This window comes from Pleurodeles waltl, chromosome 9, assembly GCF_031143425.1.
Source record: "Pleurodeles waltl isolate 20211129_DDA chromosome 9, aPleWal1.hap1.20221129, whole genome shotgun sequence".
NCBI lineage: Eukaryota > Metazoa > Chordata > Amphibia > Caudata > Salamandridae > Pleurodeles > Pleurodeles waltl.
Genome location: NC_090448.1, coordinates 113,195,600 through 113,220,507, shown reverse-complemented (window position 1 = coordinate 113,220,507; position 24,908 = coordinate 113,195,600). Strand labels below are relative to the sequence as shown.

The following is a 24,908-nucleotide window of genomic DNA, read 5'->3' as shown; positions in this document are numbered from 1 at the left end:
CAGACACCTCACCATACCAGATTGAATGGACCTGCACCTCACTATTTATCCCAAAATACATTTATTTAAGAGGGTGTAACATCCGCCCTTCCCCCCCCCCCAAGAGGCTACACCCCTGCAAGCCAGCTCAAGATTTGGAGTTTTGTGTTGCATGCAGTTCTCACTTTTGACAAAATGCCAATTGCAAATGGGTCCCTTCTCTGTGGATCTCATTGGTAAATGTGTCAGTGTAGAAATAACGTTTCTAATGCAACATGCACACCAATCTCTCTGAGAATGCTGCAATACCAGAGCCAGCCAATGTGTGCCAATGCAAGTACTAGAAGAGCTACTTAATTAAGCATGGTGAACAAATAAAACAAATTGCATAGAGAAGCCATGGTGCTAATCTTTCTGCCTGATTGCATTAAGGTAGGCCTTTTCTTGTAAACCATACAAAGGCTCTTATTTTTTATAGAGTGTCCTGGCTCTATAGGTTTATCGACCACTGATCTCTTTTGTGGGGAACAAGAATTAAAACGCACCGTCAAATAGGCAAGTTTCAAGCTGTGCTTTAATGAAGCAGCACCTTAGTAGCACGAAAGTGCAAGGGAAGGGTGTTCCAGCCCACGGCAGCCACACAGATAAAGTGGTTCCCCATCTCTTCCTCTTATTCTTAGGCACCGCCGCCAGCCATGCATCTGCAGAATGTAAAGTTCCAGATCAGTGGTTCCCAACCTGTGGTCCGGGGACCCCTGGGGGTCTGCAAAGCCTCCTCAGGGGGTCAGCGACTGCTTAGAAAAAAAAATAATATTAACAGATTAGGTCCCCAACTTTCAGTAATGACTCAGTGTGGGGGTCCCCGGATTCCAATAAGGATTCAGTTAGGGTCCCCGGGCTCCAGTAATGATAAAATGGGGGGTCCACAGATGTCAAAAGGTTGGGAACCACTGGTGATAATGTGGGAGTCTCTTGGTTAGATAGCTGGGACCTAGGCCATAGAATGCTCCATGTGCTAACACCAGCCCCTTGAACTTCACTCTCTCCCGAATAGGCAGGCAGTCCTTGAGATAGACATGTACTGAGATGATCCTTGGGATGTTAAGCAGGAGCCTGGCTGTAGCATTCTGCACTAACCGGAGCATTGGCGTAGTTCTGACAAGTTGTTATAAGTGCATGGACTGACATCTTGTGACATGGAGCAGGAACAGAAATTTCCTCAGAAATGGAAGAAAACCAAAACTGGTTTCAACTACACTTTTCATCTGAGGACAGATTGTTGTCAAACTTCACTCTGAGATTCCAAACCACTGTGAAAGGAGTCAGTAAAGATGGAGCAGAGCTAAGCCACGCTTCATCACCCATGAGAGGAAGTGGATTCAAAAGACAAATGCTTCTGTTTTGCTAGTGTTTCAATATAGAATACTGCTGAAAAACATTCTTCAAATCTATTTTGGATGCTAGAGATGTTCTCAGGATAAGAAAAGCTGTGTGTTGTCAGTGTAAGATGTGACCTGTACTCTAGTGGATTTCACCAGAGTGACCAAGGATGACATATAAACATGAAACAACGTAGGACTCAAGGCAGAGCCCTGGGGAACTTTACATTGATGGGGTTTGGATTCAGAAGCAAATGGTGTCATCCAAACAGATTGACATCTGCTTAACAAGAAGGAGCCTACCCAAGCTAGTGCAGTCCCACTTATCCCGATGTCCCACAAGCTTTGCATCAGGATAGGGTGGTAAACCATGTCAAATACCACAGACGATCCAATAACGATAGGGCAGCTTTCTTCCTGCCCTCTACAGCTAGTCTGATAGTGTCAGAGACTTCTGCCAGTGTGAACTCACTGCTGCATCCAGGGCAAAAGCCCAATTGCAATGAATAGATACCTAGAAAGTTTGACATTTTTCAAGGGTCTTTGAAAATGCTGGCAACATACAAATCAGCCGGTAGTTGGCTTTAATGGATTTATATGCCAAAGGTTTGTTTAACAGCAGAATCAGCTTGTCCTTCTTTGAGCAATTAGGAAGAATGGCCTTACACAAACAATTATTTAGAAGAGAATTCACAGTGGGATTGATGGCCTTGGTGTTAGTGACAAAAATCTGAGGAAGGTAAGGATAGTTGGTGGATCTGACTTACAATGTTTAAGAGCTTTTTCAGAATCTTCCATTGAAATGGTAGTAAACTCAGTCTGAGAGCAAGAGTGTAACACTGAAACTGTTGAGAGCTGACCCCCTAACATATTGAAGTCAGTACCTTTACTGACTACAGGTAGATTCTGACCCCCTGTCCCTTATGAGTCAACAGTGTTGTTGTCTCAGCTACATTTAAAGTATCAATAATACCCAGAATCTTGTTCTGAAAGAAAGTTGAAAATTGAGAATATAGATTCAGAGAGGCCTTCAGGGCTGAGCAAGTGCGGTGGGACAAGCAAACGTCTTTGTGATTTCAAAAACCTCTCTAGGTTTATTGTTGGACCACATTTTTGTTGTATAAAGTAATACTACATTAGTACTGTTCATGATCTAAAAAGCTATTCATAGACCATCTGCTGAAGACCTGTATCTCCATCTCTTTAATACAAACATGCACCTACAAAAGAACAATACATTGCTATTGACAACTACTCTTCAAAGTTACTACAGCCCCTACAACAGACTCAAATGTACTCAAGCCCAGCTTTGGAGTAAACCAGTCACACCTGTCCACACATAAGTACTGCATCAATCATTCACAGGAGATATCTGAGGCAGGGCAATTACATTATTTTGACATTGAACTAACAATATCATTTCAAAACCAAAATAATTTAATTGTTTAACATTATAGGCAGCTAGAAATGAAAAAGACAAGTTCAGGAATCAAGTGGTCTGTCTTCTCCTCCATCACCCCAGCTCCCAAACCCAAGAAGAAGGTGCTAGGCTACCATCACAATGAGCAGCCAGCTTTAGCAGGCAGTTGGATACACTGACTATTTTTGGTGAAATTGAGCTATGATATGCTAGATGTGGATTACAAGGTTCTTGTATCTTTCTTTGCAGTATTCTCTAATGTTTTCTAGGAAGTGCTGCAGTTTTCCCCCTCCCCACATTTGTGGTGTAAAAGTATTTTATACAAATACTTATCAGGATGATGATTTCATCAGTTGTGCAAAATGCTGTATGTTATTACAGTTGATGACTTCTGACCCCGTTCTTCAGTATGTATTTTTCCCTGTTTTTGAAAGGCGCCTTCTGAACCTGTGTTGCACTCCTGTAAAATTTTGTGAGGAGGAGGAATGGGCCAATCCTTACTCCAGTAACATAGATTAATATACTCTTTTCTATTGTATTAGATGGACACTTATCTGGAGGGCATTTCAGATACTTTTTCCCACCATAACTATCAATATAGTAATAGGCGGATGAATACATATGTTTCCTACCGAATGAGCATGTTTTCACACTGTTCCCATAGTTTAGAATAGCATTTCATTGTCTCAATATACAGCTTGTGGGTCTAGAAAACCTTGGTTGACTTGAGGTATAATGTATGGGTTCTTGTGTATGGATTCAGAAGTTAGATAAAATAAATCTAGATCATCATATTAAAAAGAATAAAGTGTCTCAGTCACAAAAATCAGCAGTGATGCCATCATCAATACTATTGTGCGGGACATTCAGCTTGGGATATCAGATATGGAGTTTGTTGATGATTGCATAGTCCTGAATAAGACATTCACCAGAGATTCTTGTGGCTAAGATTTTGGGTTCAGTAAAAATGTTGAAGGCTCAGATATGTGGTTTGGAAAATAAATTTGTAGTCTAGAATTTTGTATTTGACAACGTTCCATATGTTTTTTCAGCACTGAGTCCATAACCCAGAGTATTTTACTTTACCATTGTCTGTGGTCTAGACTATCATATTTAATAGTGAACCTTGTTACTCAAATATTTAGTTTGTCATTTTACTCATCAGTAATCCCATACTTCTCAGCTCTCCTTGGAATTCAGATACTGAGCTTGAAAGGATTATTGACGTCTCATATTTTTGGTTTGATCATGATGTTGTCTTCCTCAGTATGCCATTGCCTAATATATCAAATTTGACAGTAAGTCCCAGAACCCATATACTGGATGTGACAGCATTGTTGGCATCAAAGACAATTACATATATTCATCCAACTTACGTCATAACCTTATACATTGATGCTAGACATATTCATTGGAACACAATGTCCATATATAAACTTCTTAAAACTTCACACTCAGCTTCCGCCCCCCCACCTGGTCTAACACCAAATTCGTCATCTTTGCCCATATCCTGGATATCTTTGCATTGCTCCTATCCATTGGGCATACAACCTTTCTTTGACCCTGGTAGACTCCATTTTCGCCTCCCATAGTGCGTATGTCAGAGGAACTGGTGATTTCCACGCCTGAAGAATAAGTGATGAGGCTATTACAGTACCCACAAATAACATTCGTCTGGATGAAATAGGAAGATTTGTGACTTGCGTGATGCCCCAAAGTGCCACCAGTGGGCTAGGGGCTATATCATAGGCTATCAAAGTACTCAACCTCTGAAAGATCTGCTCCCAGTAATTTGCCAGAAAAGCACATATGTACCCAATCCCTCTGAAATGTTTGACAACATGGACAGAGACCTGAAGTCTCTGGATGCATTTCTCTTATCCTGGCGGGGGTATAATAAAGCAACCATTTAGAGAATAAAGCGATCCTTTTAGAATTTGCCCCTCTTAGTGCTTTATGCAACACCATGTTGTGCTTTCTCCAGTGTCATACCTCTACCTTACATCCCGTCATGTTGACTATTCGAACCAAGAGTTGAGAGGTTGCTCTGATTGACCCGCATCCTGAAATAATTTATACCATTTACCGATACCTAATTGGTTGTCGCAAAAAGCCTGAGCAATGGCTCCGTTAGCGTCATTTGATGGTTGTCTCATTGAGTGTAAGGAATGCTGAACTTAACAATATGAACATTTAAAATTTTCTGAAATATCACTTGCACCCACTACACACTGCGCCCATGTTTTAAAATGATCCACTAGATAAAAATCTGCTAATGTCTTAAAGCCCAACGCTATAAAAGATGCGTATATTTAGTGTCTGCATTGGCTTTATATCATCCTCTATTGGGCCGTAGTAGCTTACAAAGTGGACCTCTTTGCCTGCCAATATAGCAGTGACTATTAACCATTGCTGTATGTTTCTTTGACTTATTTCTACACCTAACATCCAGATGTCCCTTCCTCATAATGCCGAAAATGTCTTATCAATTTGGTACTTAGCCTGTATCTGTAATATAGCAAACTGAATCACAACCTGTAAATTATATCTAACCCCTTTTGGTAGGCGAGGGAATTTCAGAAAGCGTGAGAGATGATTATCTGTTTTTGCCAGTATCTGATTGCGATAGAAATTAAGTTTTGGTTTTTGTACTGCTCTGGACGCCCAATCCAATAAAGCTGCTTCATAATAAATTGTAATATTGGGAAGAGATAATCTCCCATCTTCCACCGTCAAAGTTAACTTTGCCAACTGGAGCCAGGGTTTCTTAGGATTCCATATGAATTGTCTGATTAGTAAGTCTAGCTTGTCAAAACACTTTTTAGGTACTCTCACAATTACACTTGAGAAAACAAATAGTAATAGGGGCAGGATCATCATTTTGACCAGTGCGGTCCTTCCTAAAATGGTCATAGTAGTTTCCTGCCACTTAAGAAATAAACCTTGAATCTTTTTAAGAACATTCATGTCATTCAACTGAAGCAGATCTGCCGAGCTCCTGGACACATATATACCTAAATATCTAATTGGGTGAGAAGATGAAGAGACCACCCGGATGTCTCTCGGCAGGACCGATGTCTCTGCATTATACAACAAAGCCTCTGATTTTGAGTTGTTGATTTTATACCACCCTAGCTCTAAAAAGGCCTTGATCTTTGCAAAAATCTGTTGATATTATGCTGATCTGCGAGAAGTTATAAGATCATATCAGCAGCAAATAGCTTCACTTTTGTGGCCAAAGACAGTGGTGCCTGAATATGTAGATCTTGTTGCATCACTGCCGCCAAAGGCTTCCTCAAGAGTGCAAACAAAACTGGAGATAGGGGACAACCCTGTCACGTGCCACGTGAGATTTGTATTGACCCTGCTCTTTGAGTGTTGACTGAAACTTTGGTTTGGGCCCCTGTATCTAGTGTCTATATTGTCTGAATGAACTTCGTGGAGAAGCCAAATTTTGCGAGCACTGAAAGGAGCACTTGGCATTGGACTAGATCGAATGCTTTTTTGGCATCGAGCATTATGATTTCCGCCGGATGAGAACTATGCCATAAATAATCTATTGCCTGTACCAAAAAGCTGGTATTAGTGGACAATAACCTACCCAGCATGAATCCGCGCTGGTCCTCATGTACTAGTACTTGCCCCACATGAGCTGTGCGAACTGCCAGAATCTTGGTGAATAATTTATAGTCCTGGTTTAGCAAGCTAATTGTGTGTTATGAGCCGGGATATTCCGGTGGTTTGTCTTTTTTGATAAAGTTAACTACTATTGCTCTTCAAAATTCGGAAGGAACTTCCACTCCTACTAGCATTGCATTGAATAGGTCTACTAATATTATGGCGATCTGATCTTCTAAAATTTTATAAATTTCTGCCGGAAGGCCATCTCCTCCTGGAGCTTTACCATTAGGAGCGCCCCTTATTATCTTAATAAATTCTTGAAGAGTAATTGTGGATAATAATATGTTCTGTGCCACTACGTCTAACCTTGGTAAAGTTACTGTATCCAAGTATTGTTTAATTTGCACATTATTTACCTGTGTCTTCTTTGTATATAATTTACAATAATGGGAAATAAATGCTTTTGCGATCTCTTTGGGGTGTGTGACCGTTCTGCCCTGCTCTTCGACGAAAATAGCTTTTATTAAATTAATGCTAGATCGCTTTCTGATTGACCAGGCAAGAAGTCTACCTGCATGCTCGCTTTCTTCATATTGTTGTTGGAAACTAGTATGTCTATTTAGTATCTCCCTTGAAAGAAAACAAATCCCTTAATTTAGCCTGAGCCCTTGCCAGCCTTAATGCCATCTCCAGACTAGAAATTAGTTGATTTCTTTTTAGTGCCTTTTTTAGCTCATTTTGCAGTATAGTACCTTTTTCACAGGCAATTTTACCGAGATGTGCCTTGAAGGAGATTGCCTCCCCCATACGAAAGATTTGGTGGCCCCCCAGATATAAAAAAGAGGGGTGGATCCCTTATTTATCTCTAAACATTTAGTAACTAATACTTTTAGGTTTGCTACCTAGTCTTCGTCTGCCAAAAGAGATCTATCCAGGTGCCATTGTGAGTGGTGCTTCAGATTGCCAGGCTCCTTAAAATCATTTAAATCGACGAGAGACAGAGTGATCTGGAAAAGAGTTTGCGAGTATTCCTATGTGCTGCCATTTTAATGCGAATGAAACTAGAATATAATCAATTCTTGATGCCGTATTGTACCTTTTGGAATAACGTGAATTCTTTAGCATAGAGATGGTCGGCTCGCCACACATCTACTAAGGCTAACTCTGGCATCAGTTTTGCAAGCAGTTGAGAGGTTTTTGGTTTATTCTGCACTTTATTCTTCTGTGATGTATCCCACAAAGTGTTTGGTATAGTATTAAAGTCCCCTCCTATAATGAAATAGCCTTGGAGAAGGGAAAGATGCGTATATTTAGTGTCTGCATTGGCTTTATATCATCCTCTATTGGGCCGTAGTAGCTTACAAAGTGGACCTCTTTGCCTGCCAATATAGCAGTGACTATTAACCATCTTGTCTGCACGTCTCGCACAACACTATTTATTCTCCCTACGAATTTTCTAGAGAACAAAACTGCCACCCCCATACTTAGCACCTGCTGATGCACAAATGGAATGAGCAATGCATGCCCGGAGTCTAGGTAACTTGACGTTATCCTTTAGATGTGTCTCTTGTAAAAGAACCACTTGAGCCTGTGCTGATTCCAGCCAGTTAAGTGCGGCTCGAAATTTTGCATTATTATTATCCCCATTTAGATTACAGGAAGCTACTCTTAACTTAGATCCCATCTGAATGTGCCACCCCTTTGCTGCCACCCCCCATTGTACTAGTGCTACTAATTTGACTAAACTTTTGCCTAAACTTTTGACTTGTGTCTTTTCTTCAAATAAATAGTAAAATTTGTTGATCACCACCTGCATTTTTTGTAACTCCTCTCTGTGCCACCCATCCCTCCAGCTACATCCTGGGCCTTACCCGCCCTGGCCCTTCCCTCCCTCAACCCCCGTGTGCTCCCCCCTGTTGCCCTCGTCATCCATACTGACCCGACCCTCCGATCCCCAAATTGGAGTGCGCTGGCACAGCACTCATGGGGCATAACCCGGTCCAGTCAGCAAGAACGACAGACAGAAAAGGAAAAAAAAAAAAAAAAAGGGGGGAGAGGGGACAACTCCATAAATATTCCAGAGAGGTACGTGGGGAAGAGGGGTAAGTAACAAATGGTGTGTCTCGTTCCAACAAGTACCATTACTTCTCCAATCTTCCCCACACCCCTTTCACTTATACCTCTTGCTCTTCTCTTCTGGCTCCTCCACCCTCCCCTTACCACTGCAGCTCCAGTTCCCTACTCTAATCATGTTGACACTGTTTTAATGACACAAAAAAATTGTTAGCGTCCTGTTCACGCTGAAATACATGTGCTTGACCTTTATACAATATTTTAAGTTTGGACAGTTGTACGATTCCAGCCACGGCTCCCAGCCCTTTAAAGTCATCTATAAGGTGTACAAGCTCTCTGCGTCAATGAGCTGCATTAGCAGACATACCTGAAAACACTCAAAAAGTTTTTCTTTCTGAATTGCTTGTGATAGAATTTGTTCTTTGATCCTGAAATTCCCAAAGTTAACTAATATAGAATGGGGGTATTTTGCGGTAGCAGAGCACGTGAAGGGTACTTTATGTGCTCTCATTATTGAAAAGTCAGTCTCTGCTCTTACTGGATCAGGAAGAATACAGTTAGTAATGAGGTCTGAAACCACCTTAGTTACTGTGGACATTGCTTCTGTCCCTTCTGGTACTCCTACGAACCGCAGATTTAATCGTCGAGACCGATTTTCCGTCTCATCCATCTTTAGTTGGAGATCCTCTAATTCTGTTTGGAGCTGTGGTATTGCTGATTCCATTTGTTTACTGGCATCCTCTAGATCCGAGACTCTCTGTTCTACTTGCGTTAATTTGGTAGAAAGATTGGATAAATGGGTGTTCAGTTGGGTGAACTGCTCTTTAGTCTCCTTGTGAGCCACCTCTTGAGTAAGTTTTATAGCATGTAGTTCCTCTAGAATCTGCCTCATCCAGCCTTCCATTGAAAAAGTATCTCCCATTGTTCTGTGATTATTAGGACTAGAATATGGAGTGCCAGGAAGAGAACGAACTTCTCACTCTATGGTGGTGTTTGATATTAATGAGTCTGCTGTGACGAAGGGGGAGACCTCCCTACCAAAGTCTTGTACCTTGTTTGAAATTATAGCACAATCTACAACCCCTGTTCTGGCTGTGGATATGGGTTCCTCCCGGTCTGCATTTCTGATCTCTTTTTCTTCAAGCGCAACTGCCACTGATTCTTTTCCAGGCACTTTGATGTTGATGGAATTTGAAAACAAAAGGTATGTAGACAGTTCCTTAAGCTAAGACCTAGTCGCCAATAGAGTAGGGGGGGTCACTGCCAGAGACTGCCATAATTGATGTAGAGGCTGATGGAGGGGGGAATAACGATAATCTTAATGGTCTTCCACTTTGCGTTTGCCTTGATGCTGATGTCACATCTGAAGCTGGCACTGCTAGCCCCGGAACTGCTGACAGCACTGAAGGAGCAGACGAAAGGGAGGCCCGCTGCAGCTAGCCTTGCACTGCAATAGAAATTCTGAGCCCCCTATCTGCAGGCGGAGCCTCTGAGCTACTGCCGGTAGCGGGAGCCAATAGCTTAGTTGATGTTTTAACTTTAGGTCCTTTTGCAATTTTCCCCATTGTTCGTATCCTACAGCTTGTGTCTCTGGTAATCCTTTTAATTCTAATATGTGAGCAGAACCAATTTGGACCCCCTCCAGGAATTCACCTGGAATGCCTAGGATGTGATAAGAGCTTCTAGAGTCCACTCAAAAGGCCAGAAAAAGGAAAGTCACACCAGGGTAATCCAGCGTCCAACACCTAAATTGCTGTGTCTCTTATGCCCCTTTGAGGTGATTAAACCCAGTGTTGCTCCAATTCTCTATGATTATCAGAAAATATTTGCAGCTTGCTGCTTGTAATACTACTTGTAAGTAGCTTTGGTTCTAAACGGCAATCCATGGTTGAGGGAGCGATTTTTATAGCCCCCGATCCCACCACTTTCATACCTTGTCGAGGTCTCTTCTCCAGTCTCCAGACTCAGCAGTCTCACCAGTCTCCCATTGAAGTAGCTTAATATTGCCGTGTACTCTGTTTTGAATTGAAGAGGAGCAAAAAAAAGGAGGGGCTGTAGACCTTAGCCCCTATTGTGGCAGAAAAGCTACCCCTGACCAGGGCTGGAAAAAACAGAATCCATATGATGTCATGCCATTGATCAAAAGTGCTTGCTTTGAATAGCAACTTGCCCACAGTGTGCTCGTACCAAGAGAAATTCTCTCCAGCGCCTGCTACTGTCATTGCTGCCACATGAGCCATCTCTGATGCAGTGCGTAACTTGGGGAGCGCTGCATACTCGATTCTGCCCGAGCCAGGTGCACCTCCCACTCGAAGAAGGCTGCAGGTAAAGTGCTTTAGTTTGTACGAGCGGCAGCGCAAGACCCCAGCTCCAGCGCTCCGCTCGGGCCGCCCGCCATCTTGCCTTCGGCTTGCCGGATTACTGGTCCCAGCGCATGATGGGAGCTCCCACTAGACCAGTCCCTGACAGTCTACAATTAGTTAGTCATTGGTTTGGCAGCTGCAGGTAATTTTCTGTGGCAATGAGATAGTCTAGCATTTTATGTTTGACAGTGATCCTGAAGTCTGTGTCATATCTAACAGTGACCTCATCGGAGTGCAGTGACAAAATTGGACATATTGTGTTTGGCAGTGACTTGAAGAACTCTGAAGTCCGGTTTATTATTAAGATTCTTTACTATATTATATTTACAGTGATGCTTGTGTCTCATATAAACAATCAGCAGTGATTTTAATGCCAATAATATCATAGTTTAAAGCAATACTGACCCTGACCCCACTTTCTAAAATACTGTATTGGCAGTGAGCCTGGACAATGTAATATGAGTTTCAGCAGTGATCCTCTGATCTACAAATTAAAAATTTTACTCTGAAATAATGAACTTAAGACTGCAATTGTTTTCCTCAGTGTCAATAATATCATATGTGAAAGCAATACTGACCATGATCACACTTTGAAAAATTCTGTGTTGGGAGTGATCCAGGAGAATCTAATATATGGGTCAGCAGTGATCCTCTGATCTACAAATTCAGATTTTTAACATGCAAAATGAAATTAAGGCTGCCGTTGTTTTCCTCAGGGCGTCTTTTTTACCAAATGAAATTCAAACTGTAAAGGTGTTTTTTTGGAAACTCTTTTAAGCTTAATGATTATTATTTTGTTGATGTTAGACTTAGGGAAATGTCAGATACTGTGACTAGAGGAATTCATGTACTGCTTGATACTAATATTGCAATAATTATTTTGCCCAAATCTGTGTATTTATTAAGAATGATTTTAAAATGTATTTTTAAACTTGCATTTCTTTATATTATATAATGTTTAAGTAATAAACTACCAGTGTTTTATTTAATACCTGCAAGGGTTTCATGAGGGTAAACAAAAAAAAAATGTTTACAAGCTTAAAAGGAGAGAAATGTTTATGCTTCCATTAACTATGTGATGTTCACATGTTATGTTATGTCATATGTTTTTGTAATAGCTTTTCTTTATTATATATGTTTTAAATATGTTTAGATGATATGAAAGCTCAATAACCCACCTCCTTCTCCCCTCTCAAGAAAATGCAGCATGGATTTCTAATACACACCTTGTCTGTCGCTGCTTTGCTTTTTGCTGATTGGAAATTTTGTGTGGAAAGATTGCAGTAAATGCTTGTGCTCTGCTTCTATACATCTCATAGGCAAAGAGATCTGGAGGGTTTCCGAAGCCGGAAACGCAGCACACACGTTTCGCCCCGTTGAGGTACAGGAGCCGGGATCAGATTATACAATCCATCTAGTGACAAAGAACTGGGTTGATAATGGTAGCATTTTTGAAGATGTAATTGAGACAAGGGGAAGAGGTGAGAAAGTTGACATTTTAGACTCATCACATTATTCAAAACCCATCTTTTTCATTACTTTTTTTAACAAACCACCTGCAATAGGATGGATTTGGGAGAGGTTCATAATGTAGGGAGGCTCATTGACGTGTTTACCAATGTATTAAGGGAGATCTTGTTGTTTTGAAACAGAAAAGAACATCATGTTTCACAAATCATTGTCATCTTTAGAATTTTTAGCGCCTCAGGTCAGAATTATTTTTGGGTCCCTTTTTGGTAAATTGAATTTTATTATAGGTTTTATGATAAATAGAGCCCACATAATGGCAACAAAAACCTTCAAATGTAGAGTTCACACAGAAAACAGTTGAAATATATCTTTCAGAGGGCCACAACAATCACACTGGGCATAAAGAGCCAGAGTCAGAAGTAGAGGTAGGCAGAAGGAAGTAGAGGTTGAAATATCGAAATAGACTGAGGTGAGCTTGAGAGAGATGTTTACTTTCCCAGGGTGGCACTTGGGAGGTGGGGGCACCGGGAAATGCTCACTTTGCCCTTGCTTTAAAATTGCTTTGACACAAACCAAACACACTTTTGACATTTGTTGAGGTCTTGTACAGTTGTGTTGGTTTAAACCAAATATACCTTATACTTAAATCTCCTTGCATTCACAGAGGTGAAATTTAGAGAAAAAAAAAATCATACTGAAATGGTGTAGACATATACATTTATAAATTTAGTTTACTGTACCTGTAATAACAGGCCATAAATTGCATCAGTATTGGAACCAAACACTCACTTTCCTTCATGCAGTTGAGTCGAAAAAGACTTATGACTGAGTGGTTGAGGGTAACGAATAACGTGTGTCAGAACAAAGACCAGATCTGTGAAACAACTAGTACAGACTAAACATGTGCTTCACAATAGAGAAGATTTCTCTAGAGACGCCATGGAAGCATCTGAAAAGGTGACTCATTTTGATGAACTTCTCAATAGAGTTTCCAGTGTCGATTCCATCCACTCAAAACTGTATCTTGAGTTTTTCAAATGATACTGAGGTAGTCAGTGGACCACCTGTGGAATCAGACACACGATGAGGTCAGAACCCTTTATCTACTAGACATACCCACCTACCATGAAGGTCTCGCTTAGATGCTCCAGTTCTGTGTGCTGCAAAGCCATGAATAAATACACCTGTGTTGCCTAGATTAAAGAAGTAGAATTGTTTAGGGTGCCTTTTTCATCTTTTCAGAGTGGAAGGAGGCCAACCTAGTTTTTCAAAGAAATCTAAAAGCTCTCTTTTTACCAGAAACACATCACATTGCCTAACAGGATAAAAAAATATCTTGAAGTATTGTCCTGTTGAGTAATCTCAGTGTGCTTTCACTTCTTTAGAGTATACCAGTGCAGTGTGATTTGTGCTTTAAAGAATAGTCAACATAACATAAGTAATCATGTTTAGCTTGGTAAGTGTATCATATTTTCACTACTGTGATCACAAAAATTATTTTTACAACACACTGGTGTGTGACAATGTCCAATGTTTTTTCACTGCCCGTGCAGTGTAGAGACCTTTTTGACTAGTCTTGATATAGGCATGTAAACAGTCTACTGATTGTGGGGTTAATAGTGGTATTAACTACATTAAAAAGTGATAACAGTAAAAGGCTGCACCACAACTGTCTCTGGTGTAATACATACAAAACAATATAAATGTCCAGATTATATTAGAATTTAAATTCACTTATTCCAGATTAAATTTAATTAGGGTGACTGAAGCCCTTTCTATATGTTTCCCTTAAATGCAATTCTGATTTTGAAAATCCTGTTTTGTTGCATAAAGTGGAAGATTCCCTTCCAAGGGACCCTCTCTCATACCACCATCGTTGAAGAAAATAGTTCTTTCATTTCCCATATGTGTTTCGTGTTTCAGATAGTTGGGTCCATTCCCCTGCACCTTCTTTTTCTTTCCCCTATCATGGTTTAATATTGCAAGTCCTCTTTCTAAGAACTGTGGTTCTGATCCTGCCTACCTGGTTAGAAATTGTAGCTCACATTTCATCAAGCTCTCTCACTCCCAGCATGCCTTTTAAATTAGAGGTAGTAATATGGGCTTTGTTACTCACAATTATGTCTGTCTTTGCAATTTCCTTCCTTTACACCTGCCTTTCTTCAGCTTGCTTTAGCATGGGAGATTGACATACTCCATGTTTGCCCTCCCTTTTCATTGTTTTAACACCATAGACCAGAGAAGTAGTTTAGTCTGTTGAAAACAGATAAATGTGTATTAATCACTTTGTTATGCAGTTCCCAAATGTGATGTATAAATAGTTTCAGTTGTAACTGTTGTGTTATATAAGTGATTGCTACTGATGTATGTGAGTGCAAGGTCGAATAATATGCAAACGTTGATGCTCATTGATGGATTGAGTTCAACTTAGTTGTGGATGTGTTTGGATGGATAGTCTTTGAAGTGAGTTTGTGGCTATTGATAGTTTAGTTTAGAGGTTAGTATTAGTTGTAAGTGGTTGGTTAGCAACAGCCATGAGGTGGTGTTCAGCAATAGGCATGTATAAATGGTCAGACATGTTCTCAAGTTAATTGTGAATAATATGTGTGAGGATCTGCCTATTAGGAGGTGTGAGCAGATAACAAGAACTGGACATGACAGCTGTGTAATTAATTGGCTAATAATGGGTTTAGTTCAAAGCTCAGTGATTTTTGCCAGTTGTTTTGTGAAAACCATGAGTAGGGATCAAGTGATGGGTGCTGGGCAGTGGTCAATGATAACTTTGAGAAAATGATCTGAAATGAATGGTTCTCTTCAGGTGCAAATGGTGAATATATATTGCCTGTAATGAACATAGGTGCATAGAAACTGATGAATGTTAGTTGCTCATTGAAATGCATAATTTGATGTTCAGTAAATAGTGTTGGTGGGCCGACAGTCATAGGTTTGAGAGTATGACAGCTAATGATATTTATTTAATGAGCAGTATTGATGTATTTAATGAATGGTTGCTGCTTTATTTAAATGCTTGGTGATTAGTGCCAGTTTGTACTCTAAGAAAACTATGAGTGTGGATCAAGTGACAGGTGTAGGGTGATGTTAACTGATAACTTTGGGAGAAAGATCTGAAATTAATTGTTCACTATAGGTGTACATATAAATATATTACCTGTAATGAAGGTAGGTGGATAGAAACTGAGGGATGTCAGTTGATCAGTGAAGGGCATCATTTGAAGGTTCAGTAAATAATGTTGGTGGGCCCACTGTCATAAGATGACAGCTAATGATTTTCATTTAATGAGTAGTGCTGGTGTATTTGATGAAGAGTTGCTGCATGATGCAGTAGAGTGCTGGGCATAGTTGAAACAGCAGAAGCTAAGTAACAATTGTACATTTGGAAGCTGCAATTAGAAATAGGTAAGTGGTGGGCTTAGGTGGATGTAAAGTTAAATGCATGAGTAGATGTTCAGTGATATTGGCGAGAGGATGATACATGATAAGAGAGCAAGGCTTTGAGTGATGAATATTAATAGATGGTCAGGGATCGGTATGAGTAAATGCTCCATACTCCAGCATGAGTGAATAGGCAATAAATAGTTTGATTTATAGTCAGTTAAAGCAGTGAGCAGGTTATCAGTGATAAGTTAATCAAATACAGTTTATGGATGACACACTCAAAACTGCCACATGAACATCAATTTGAAATTACAAGTACAATGTCAACAACCTGTAAGTGGCATAACAAAGGCCCCTGAAGCCCCCATTGTGCGGGGGGGGAGGGGTTCTCAGCACAGTATGCTGTCTGAGAGCTCCTTGGTGAGCCCAGAAAGGACCCCCTCCATGCACTTTGCAGTGGGAGTCCCCTCAAGATTTGTTACACCAGTGCAACCCATTCCTACCACTACCCAAATTGTATTTTTCTGTAGCACTCACTGCAGTTTTCCAACATTCACCTATACACACATTTCACTGATTTTTACTGAAGCCTATTGCACAATGAGTTACCTTGTTCAGTATCTATACACTGACACAATTGATTGACATCAACTTGTGAATGGCCCATGCCATCACAGGCCTAGTACAGCATGTATTTGAGACAATGGAAGTTGTTGGTATGGACAGTGGGACAGTGCCTGTTTAGAATAAACAGTGATAAGTGTTAGTAGGACAAGAGTGACACATGTACATCAATCATAGGCTAGGATCAAAAGAATAATTTGTCTGAGAAGACATTTATGTGACGAGATAGCGGCCAGTAAAAATATGTGATCGACTGGTTTGAAGCTATAACCAGTACCTCCTGTTAGTGAATATTGAATTATAGATAGATGAAGAAAGTCAGCTACAGATGTGAGTGCATGGTTGGTGGCAATTGTAAACAAATAGATGAATGGTTGTAATAGTTGTATATTAATAGTAATTGACAGGTGCACAGTAATGATGAATGATTGGATTAAACTCTCAGAGTCACATTTATCAATATTTCATTAATCGCAGTAAGTCACCTTCCTGCGCTGCATGAAAGGGCTGAAATCCAGTACACTTAGAAAGAGCAAACAACGAGGAGAAATACAAATAGTTATCCTTGTTGTGCCTCCCCTAGGGAAGCATAGCATTTTGACTCATTCCCATGTTCATCACTGTTGGTAAATCTGGGAATGCAACAAAATCTATGGGCAGTTGCGTAGGAACACCCATGCTCCACCCATGGAAAGCCTCCCTGGGGCAGAGTAATGCAACACAGTGATTTGTGCTACATTGCATTACTCTATATTTATCAAGCCACGTTGGGCCATGCAAGGTGGCCTTGCATTGCTTGATGAACCTTATGTTACTGTTGTGTCATCCTTGCAACCCACTTGCGTGGCACAAGAGTGACACAACAAATTGGTAAATATGCTCTTCAGTGTCAATTGTCAGATATACATGAATGAAAAGGTGTTCATAGATGTGAACGGCTAGTTAGAAAGACACAGCAGTGGCACATTTATGGGGAGACAAAGTTCAGTGAGCGGTCATAAAATGTCTGCCATAAATGTGGAGATCTGGGCAATAATGTATTTCAGGAAACATTTAGAGATTATTGATAAATGTGATAAATTTGCCGTCCATCAGTGATCAGCAAATGTGAACAACTTGTGTGAATAAATGCACAATAATTGGCATGATAACATAGTACATTTTGTTGGAAGTCCGATAAGGATATAAGAGAATGGTTAGTCATCTCTGTTGTTTAATAGTCAATGATGGGTGAGAATGAATATTCAATGAGTACATGAGCAAATGTTTGCTAATGAGCATCAGCAAATGGTTGATGAAGGGTTTAAGCAAAGGTCTGGTGCTGGTTATGAGTGGATGCTCAGAATGATTTATAGGTAATACATAATCAGTAATATGCATATGTAGGTTGTCAGTGAATAATATAGTTGAAAGGTCGACATTGATTGCATTCATGAATATGTGATTTGCCAGTGATATGTGTGAGTTGATGGTCAGTGGGTGGTTTTAGTGAATGGCCAATGGTATAACTGGGTGGATTGTTTATGGAGGATCTGAGGCTGGCCTGAATATATGTTCAGTGATGGGCGTGGGACTAGTCAGTGGTATGTACTGGTGTCTAGTACAGTGAAAATGAAGTGAATTATTTTTAATGCCTGTAATTTAGAAGTGGGTGGTTATTAAGAGTGAACGATCAGCAACACGTAAGAGTGACATCAGTGAGTAAATGGAAGTGAATGGTTGTGATAGAGCTGAGTGACTCAGCAGTAGTTTAAGTTAATGTTCTGTGGATGGTCAGTGATAGGCTGTTATTGATTTATATGTTTAGCTATTTAGTTAATTAGTGGCCAGTGATGGTATACGTCTGTGTTCATAATGGATTGACAATCGTGTATGTGGTAAATGAGTGAAAATGCTGAAAAGATAATGAGTACATGCTGTGTGTGTGAGTGTGTGTTGAACATGGTAGGCATGAGTGACTAGATACTGATGTGCGTGTGAAACTGGTCAGAGATGAATGAGTTGAATGTCAGAATAGAAGTGAATAGTTAATGCAGAGTGCCTGAGATATTCTGCTATTTGGTAGATTAGCAATTCACATTCTTCTCTTTCCCATCCATTGATCCAGCATATGCAGAGGTCTACGATGGAATCTCCACCCAGGGATGGTTCATTGGACTGATGTGTGCAATCGCACTGCTCACTTTAATACTGCTCATTGCCTGCTTTGTCCAGAGGAATAAAGGTGGCAAATACTCTGGTAAGAAATTCTGAAACCTTTTTCAGTAACCCAAAGTAAGTTTGAAAATTCTAAAAGGATGCTGCTGCATCAGCTTAGCACCATCAAGAATTGTAACAGTCATGTAGGTTGCAACACTGTGATAAACCCGAGATCTTCTGCCTGCTTTGTTGCGATTTCACTGTGGTCCATTCTCGAAAACACCCGAACACAATAAATTTATTACATTGTATTCTCTAACTACACACCGTAATCACTGTGAAAAAAGTATATGGTGACTCTTGCATTGCTTAAACTGCAGACATTATAGTCATAGAAGTTTCATCAACGCAGTCCCCTTGCCTTCTTTGGTTATGACACAATTACCATAGTAGTGACTATACTTTGACCACCATAGTTTGATTTCATCTCTTCCAAGTCACAAAGAATCATCTATTGTTACATGTAAATTACATGCAGAAATAATAACAATTTGTATCATAACCTAAAGTAACTGATTCTTAAAATGAGGAATACCGATCCATATTCTTGTGATGCCCAAGTGGTTGTAGAACAACATCTAATTGTTCATCTACTTCTGCAGCTAAATATGGTTCTGGGGTTCATGTGGGGAAGAGGTGTATATTCATAAGGCAGTGTGTTATGTGTTTTACCTTATGTGCCTACTGCAAAATCATTGTATTTCACTTGTCCTAATTGTAGAGAAAGGCCCAAAATGTTGTTTTACATTTGCAATCATTGATGAGGCCATGCACATGTATTTGAATTGCTGTGAAAAATGTGTTGTACATGTATTATGCCTTTTGCTAGTATACTTCTACTTCATAGATTCATATAGTAATTTAATGTGTGATGCTTAGAAAAAGTGCTTTGTGGCTTCTACATGAATACACAATCACAAGGGTAACTTTTCCCAAAATATTGTTAAGAATCATGTGTCTATAACTGTTCACAGCTCTCTTAGTGAAAGAGTAAGGGGGTTTTGATTATATGAGGAGAGCAGCAGAGCAGTTCGCTGTCTACTGCACCACGATTAACATTCAATAACATAAATTGACACATACTAATAATCTAGGACATGTCCTACGAACAGGCTCTGAAGTGGAATCAATGAAGTTCAGATATGCAACAATAGCATCTAAATTCTGAACTCTCAAAGAATGGCAGACATTTGGCGCCAATATGTTTGTTAGCTAGGACTAGATACAAAGGGAACCATCACAAATATGCTGCTAACTTTTACAATTTTTACATGCCTTTAGTTCATGATCATTCTTTTCATTCTCATATTTGAAACTGTTAGACTTGGCATCCTTGGTGTAATCTCCCCTAACTTTTTGCCTCGCCTTCCCAGGTTGTTGATGTGTTTGGACTCTTTTTTTGATGTTTTGGATACTCTGGGTACTTTACCACTGTCAACCAGTGCTGAATTGCAGGTGCTCCTGTGTAAAATGCATGTGTAGTTGGCTATCCATGATTGGCATATTTCATTTACTAGTAAGTCCCTAGTAGAGTGCACTAGAGGTACCAAGGGCCTGTAAATCAAATACTAGTGGGCCTGCAGTACTGATTGTGCCACCCACATGAGTAGCCCTGCAAGACCTATCTCTCTCATAGGTTAACATGGGGGCTGCCGCTAAATACTATTAAAGTGCAGATTCCCTTTGAGAGCAGATAGAAATCTGGAGTTTGGGGTCCCTGAACTCACAATTTAAAAATACATATTTCGGTGAAGTTGTTTTTTAGATTGTTAGTTTGAAAATGCCACTTTTAGAAAGTAGGCATTTTCTTGCCTAAACCATTCTTTGACTCTGCTTGTCTGTGGATTCCCTGTCTCAGTCAGTTTGACAGTTGGACTGTTTGTGAATCTGCTATAGACAGTGAAACAAAGGAAGCTAGGGTGTAGCCTGCATATCCTGATGAGCCATCTGTGCTACAGTGAAGGGAGGAGTGGTGACTTATACCTGAATGGGCTGTGCCTGACCTCTCACAATGCAGTCTCCAACCACCTGATGTGTGTCTGGGGCCTGGACAAGGTAGGATCGTGCAAACAAAGGAGACTTCCCTTTGAAGTTTACCAACTTCAAAGGCAGAAAGGGTATAAGTATTGGACCCAAAACCCCTGAAAATTAGATCACTTCTGGATTTAAGAGGAACCTCTGCCAAGGAGAAGAGCTGGAGGATGAGTACTGCCCTTTGCCTGTGACTGTGCTTTGGTGTGTTGGCCTGCAGTTGCTGATTCTGCCTGAAAGAGGACAAAGACTGGACTTTGTGCTTGTGAACAATCTCCAAGAGCTTGCACTGAGCTTGCCTCCTGTTTTGAAGTCTCAGGGCCATTGAAGAATTCCTCTGCTGAACACCTGGACACCGTGCCAGGTGGAGTCCTATCCAGTCCCTGGGCCCTTGAAAGGTGAAGTTGGCAGAACAAGAGCTGAAATCCACGCACAGAACGCTGTGCAGGGAAATTTCTAATACACCATCTGTAATACGGCTGATAAACAAGGTACTGCCGGCTTCACAGCAAAAAGCGTTGCTCCACCTGCAATACTGCTGGGAGGTCGACACATCTTGGCTGGAGAAACAACATGCAACACCCGCTTGTGGTTGCTGATAACAACGCAAACCCCAGGCAGTGCCGTTTTCTAATACCGTGCGACCAGCTTTCTCACGCATCGTCCCTGGACGTCAAAGTCATCCCGACTCTGCGCGTATCCGAGGTGCCCCATTCGGAAATCGATGCATCACTCTCTTGTGAGGGAGAAAAACTACGCATCACCGACCTAACTGGAGAAGAAATGATGCATGACCTCCCTTGCAAGGAAGGAATTGACGAATCGCTGACTTTTCTGACGCACGCTCACCCGTGCGGCTTTATTTTTGATGCAAAACAGGTACTTTGTACAAAATCATCCTTTCCATTGCTGTCTACGGAGTAATACTCCTATTCTTTTGAAAATTCATATTTTAACTTGTGTATGTTGATGTTTTGTTGTTTTGGTCTTGTTTGATTTAGATAAATATTACCTATTTTTCTAAACTAGTCTGTTCATTTTGTACTGTTTCACTGTATTACTGCATGCATTGGTAAAAATACTTTACACATTGCTTCTAAGTCCTTGCTTGGACAAGGGGTAACCTGACTGCCACCCAAAGACCCCATTTCTAAGAGAAATATTTTTACATTTATTCTATGCTAAAATTGGCTTCAACTAAAGACATGCAAATACCAATATGGATTTATATGCGCATGGGCACTTTGGAACAGGGTGTCAATAACTCAAATGATTTGTAAATCTGAATGGAATTTGTGATGCAACATATATACTAAGAGGTCACATCTCAAATTAAACATGTGCTTGGTTAGGAAAACCACCAGCCAAATGAATAATAAATGGGTAGATCATAGTTTGAGAATCTATGTAATTGACTGCAAGTTAAGGGATGGAGGCCTGCAAGCCACAGCAGATTCCATCCCTGCATTTGCATTCCCCAGGAGCAACTCGCGGTGCTAAAGAATGGCGGGGTGGCACATGTGTGGGTGGGAATAGCTGGGGAATTAATCCCCAAAAAAATTACCTGAATTGCCGCCGCCGTCACCTCTGCGCTGCCCCTCATCCTGCCCTGCGGCCAATCCTGACGCTGCTCAGAGCAGCGTCAAGATTGTCTGGGAACGCCAAGCCAGGGCATTCCCAGGCAGACTGGGACCCTGTGCCTGCTCTATCCAGACTGGCAACACAGTGTCGGGCTAGAGAGAGCCTACTGCGTATGTGTGTTTTGCCGCCCCAAGATGACCAAGTCAAGTCACTGTCTGTGGCCCGCCACTTTTACTACAAAGCAAAAATAAACATAGTTTATTATCATTTTTTGGTAAAAGGTTTGCAGCTGCTGCTGCTGGCGGGGGTGACGCTCCTCCGCCCCAGCGTAGAAGCCGCACCTGCTTTCCCAAAAGGAAATATTTTATTTTAAAATCATTCCTTCTCCATTAAAGAGACCAGTAATGCTTTAAAAAAATATTTGCTTTAAAAAGATAATATTTCCTATTTGGGAAGATATCGGCTAATGTGGCACTGCCTACTCCCCCATTGCTGCCATCCCAATTTCCAAAGGAGAAAATATCCTACAGATCTGAGAATATGATGTACTAATTCTGCTGTTAGTCTTTAATCAAAATCTGACTATGTTACATCACTCTGGATGAGTTTATCTGACATTTGCCAGCGTTGATTGTCAGTCTGGTAATCATGGATACTCCTAACTGCAGATTCTTCAGCTTGTGAATATCCCCTGGTGCCAGACTGGAAGTGGAAACCGAAAAAGTAGTGCTCCTGCATTGCAGCAGGTGGCATTGGGTGGCTGTGTGCTAACTTTGCTCCCCCATACAAGTGACAACAAGAGCAACATATAAGCACCACCTAAGCGTGCTGACAATTAGGTCTTTCCTTCAGACGTGGATCAGGAGCTCTGCTTTTTTCATTTCTTGAAGAGATTTTTTCTTGATGATTTTTTCTCCAAATCTACCAGTGTGCAAAAGGGCATGTCATCTCCTAAATCAATAGGGCTTAAACCTTATAGGACTGTCTTAAACATGTTTCTAATAGATTTTGGGGGTCATTCTAAGTTTCGCGGTCGCCGCCAGCCAAACTTACGACACCACTTGGCCGCTCTGCAGTCAAAAGACCGCGGGGGCCATTCAGACTTTCCCGCTGGGCCGGCGGGTGCCCGCCAAGGGAGCACCCGTCGGCCCAGCGGGAAAGGCCCTGCAACACAGAAGCCGGCTCCGAATGGAGCCGGCGGTGTTGCAGGGGTGCGACTGGTGCAGTTGCACCCGTCGCGATTTTCACTGTCTGCTATGCAGACAGTGAAAATCATGCTGGGGCCCTGTTAGGGGGCCCCTACACTGCCCATGCCAGTGGCATGGGCAGTGCAGGGGCCCCCAGGGGCCCCACGACACCCATTCCTTCCATCCTGTTCCTGGCGGTGAAAACCGCCAGAAACAGGCTGGCGGGAAGGGGGTCGGAATCCCCATGGCGTGGAGGTTCAGCCCAGCCAGGGGAAATCCGTCGGGAAACCGCCGGATCCCCTTTTCTGACCGCGGCTTTACCGCCGCGGTCAGAATGGGCAATGAAGCACCGCCAGCCTGTTGGCGGTGCTTCCGTTGCCCGCGGCCCTGGCGGTCTTGGACCGCCAGGGTCGGAATGAGGGCCTTTGTCTTTCTGGTACAGCACACAACTTTAAGGCTTGTGAGGGTTGTGCCAAATGAATCCAAAGGCCATGCAAGAATGTGAGGCAAAGCTCTAAGTGACAAAATAGAGCACAACACCATTCATGTCCTGCTCTTGGTTGAAGTAAAATTTGCGGACCTGCGACTGCTTCTGAAGTTGTTGCAACAGGTCTTCATCATAGTCATAGTCTTCAGGTACTTCTAGGTCTGAGAAAAAAACACATGAAGTCCAACCAGGACTCAGTCCCTACCCAACGCTCTTGATCACCAAAGAAGGCACGAGGCCATCACTGTGCCACTCGGTCTTGATCTTGTTCTACCTGAGGAGCTGACTCCAGGCCTGATCCCAATGCACCTTGCTGTTCTGGGTCCTTCAGATACATCAGAGCTGATCAAGACATTCAGGAAGGCCATACTGCTCATCTTCAGCACTCTTCCGGCTCCCTCTGCTGTACTTTTGAACCCAAGAATCCTCAGGGGCCCCCATTTAGATTACCACCAGCAGATTTGTCCTCTGCACCATATGTGCTGCTGATACCCCCTTCTTGTTCCACACTGGCATCAGTGCCAACTTCACTTTCAGCACCATAATCAGCACCAGTAACTTCAACATCAATGCTAACACCGCTGCTGAAGGAGGATCCTCAACTAATTGTGATAAACAACTCAGAGCTGAAGTCATCCCATATTCGACCACACCACGGTCCTGGCATGGCACAGTCAAATGCTCAGTCCTTCTGACACAATACCATTACAGTGCAGTCATGCACAGCCATTGCACCAACTGATTGGCTCAGACTCCGAACAGTCAGCCGTATGGATATGGAGACAATAATGGGGGTGATGGGATGAGTTGCCCCATGCTATAGTGATGAAAACTGGTATGTGGATCTGCATGATGCCAGTGGACTGGATTCCTTACACAGTGCGGGGATGGTTTACCCCCAGACCAGCAAATCAGGAAAGTGCATCTTTTGCCTTTGTCTGCAGAAGAGCTGCTGAATTTCTTGACCTCCAAATCCCCGCTATAGAAAACTAAGGTCCTCCCTTTGGCCCTTCAGCCTGACCAGGCACTGACCAACCTCTTGTGTCATTCAGCAAGGCCCTTACTGACATGCAATTAGGCTCTTGGGCTAAACCATGT

General features: G+C 41.6%; 1 protein-coding gene across 6 annotated transcripts in view; it reads left to right on the top strand.

Annotated features, from left to right (window-relative positions):
* CHL1 (cell adhesion molecule L1 like) overlaps positions 1 to 24,908 on the top strand; it is a 434,380-nt gene that overhangs the window by 379,866 nt on the left and 29,606 nt on the right. For 4 of the 6 annotated variants that reach the window (XM_069206369.1, XM_069206366.1, XM_069206368.1 and 1 more), the window contains 2 exons: positions 12,155 to 12,316; positions 18,433 to 18,564. In XM_069206369.1, coding sequence (XP_069062470.1) covers positions 12,155 to 12,316; positions 18,433 to 18,564 — 294 coding nt within the window. The remainder of the gene's footprint in view (positions 1 to 12,154; positions 12,317 to 18,432; positions 18,565 to 24,908) is intronic. The other 2 variants (XM_069206371.1, XM_069206370.1) reach the window with 1 other exon arrangement.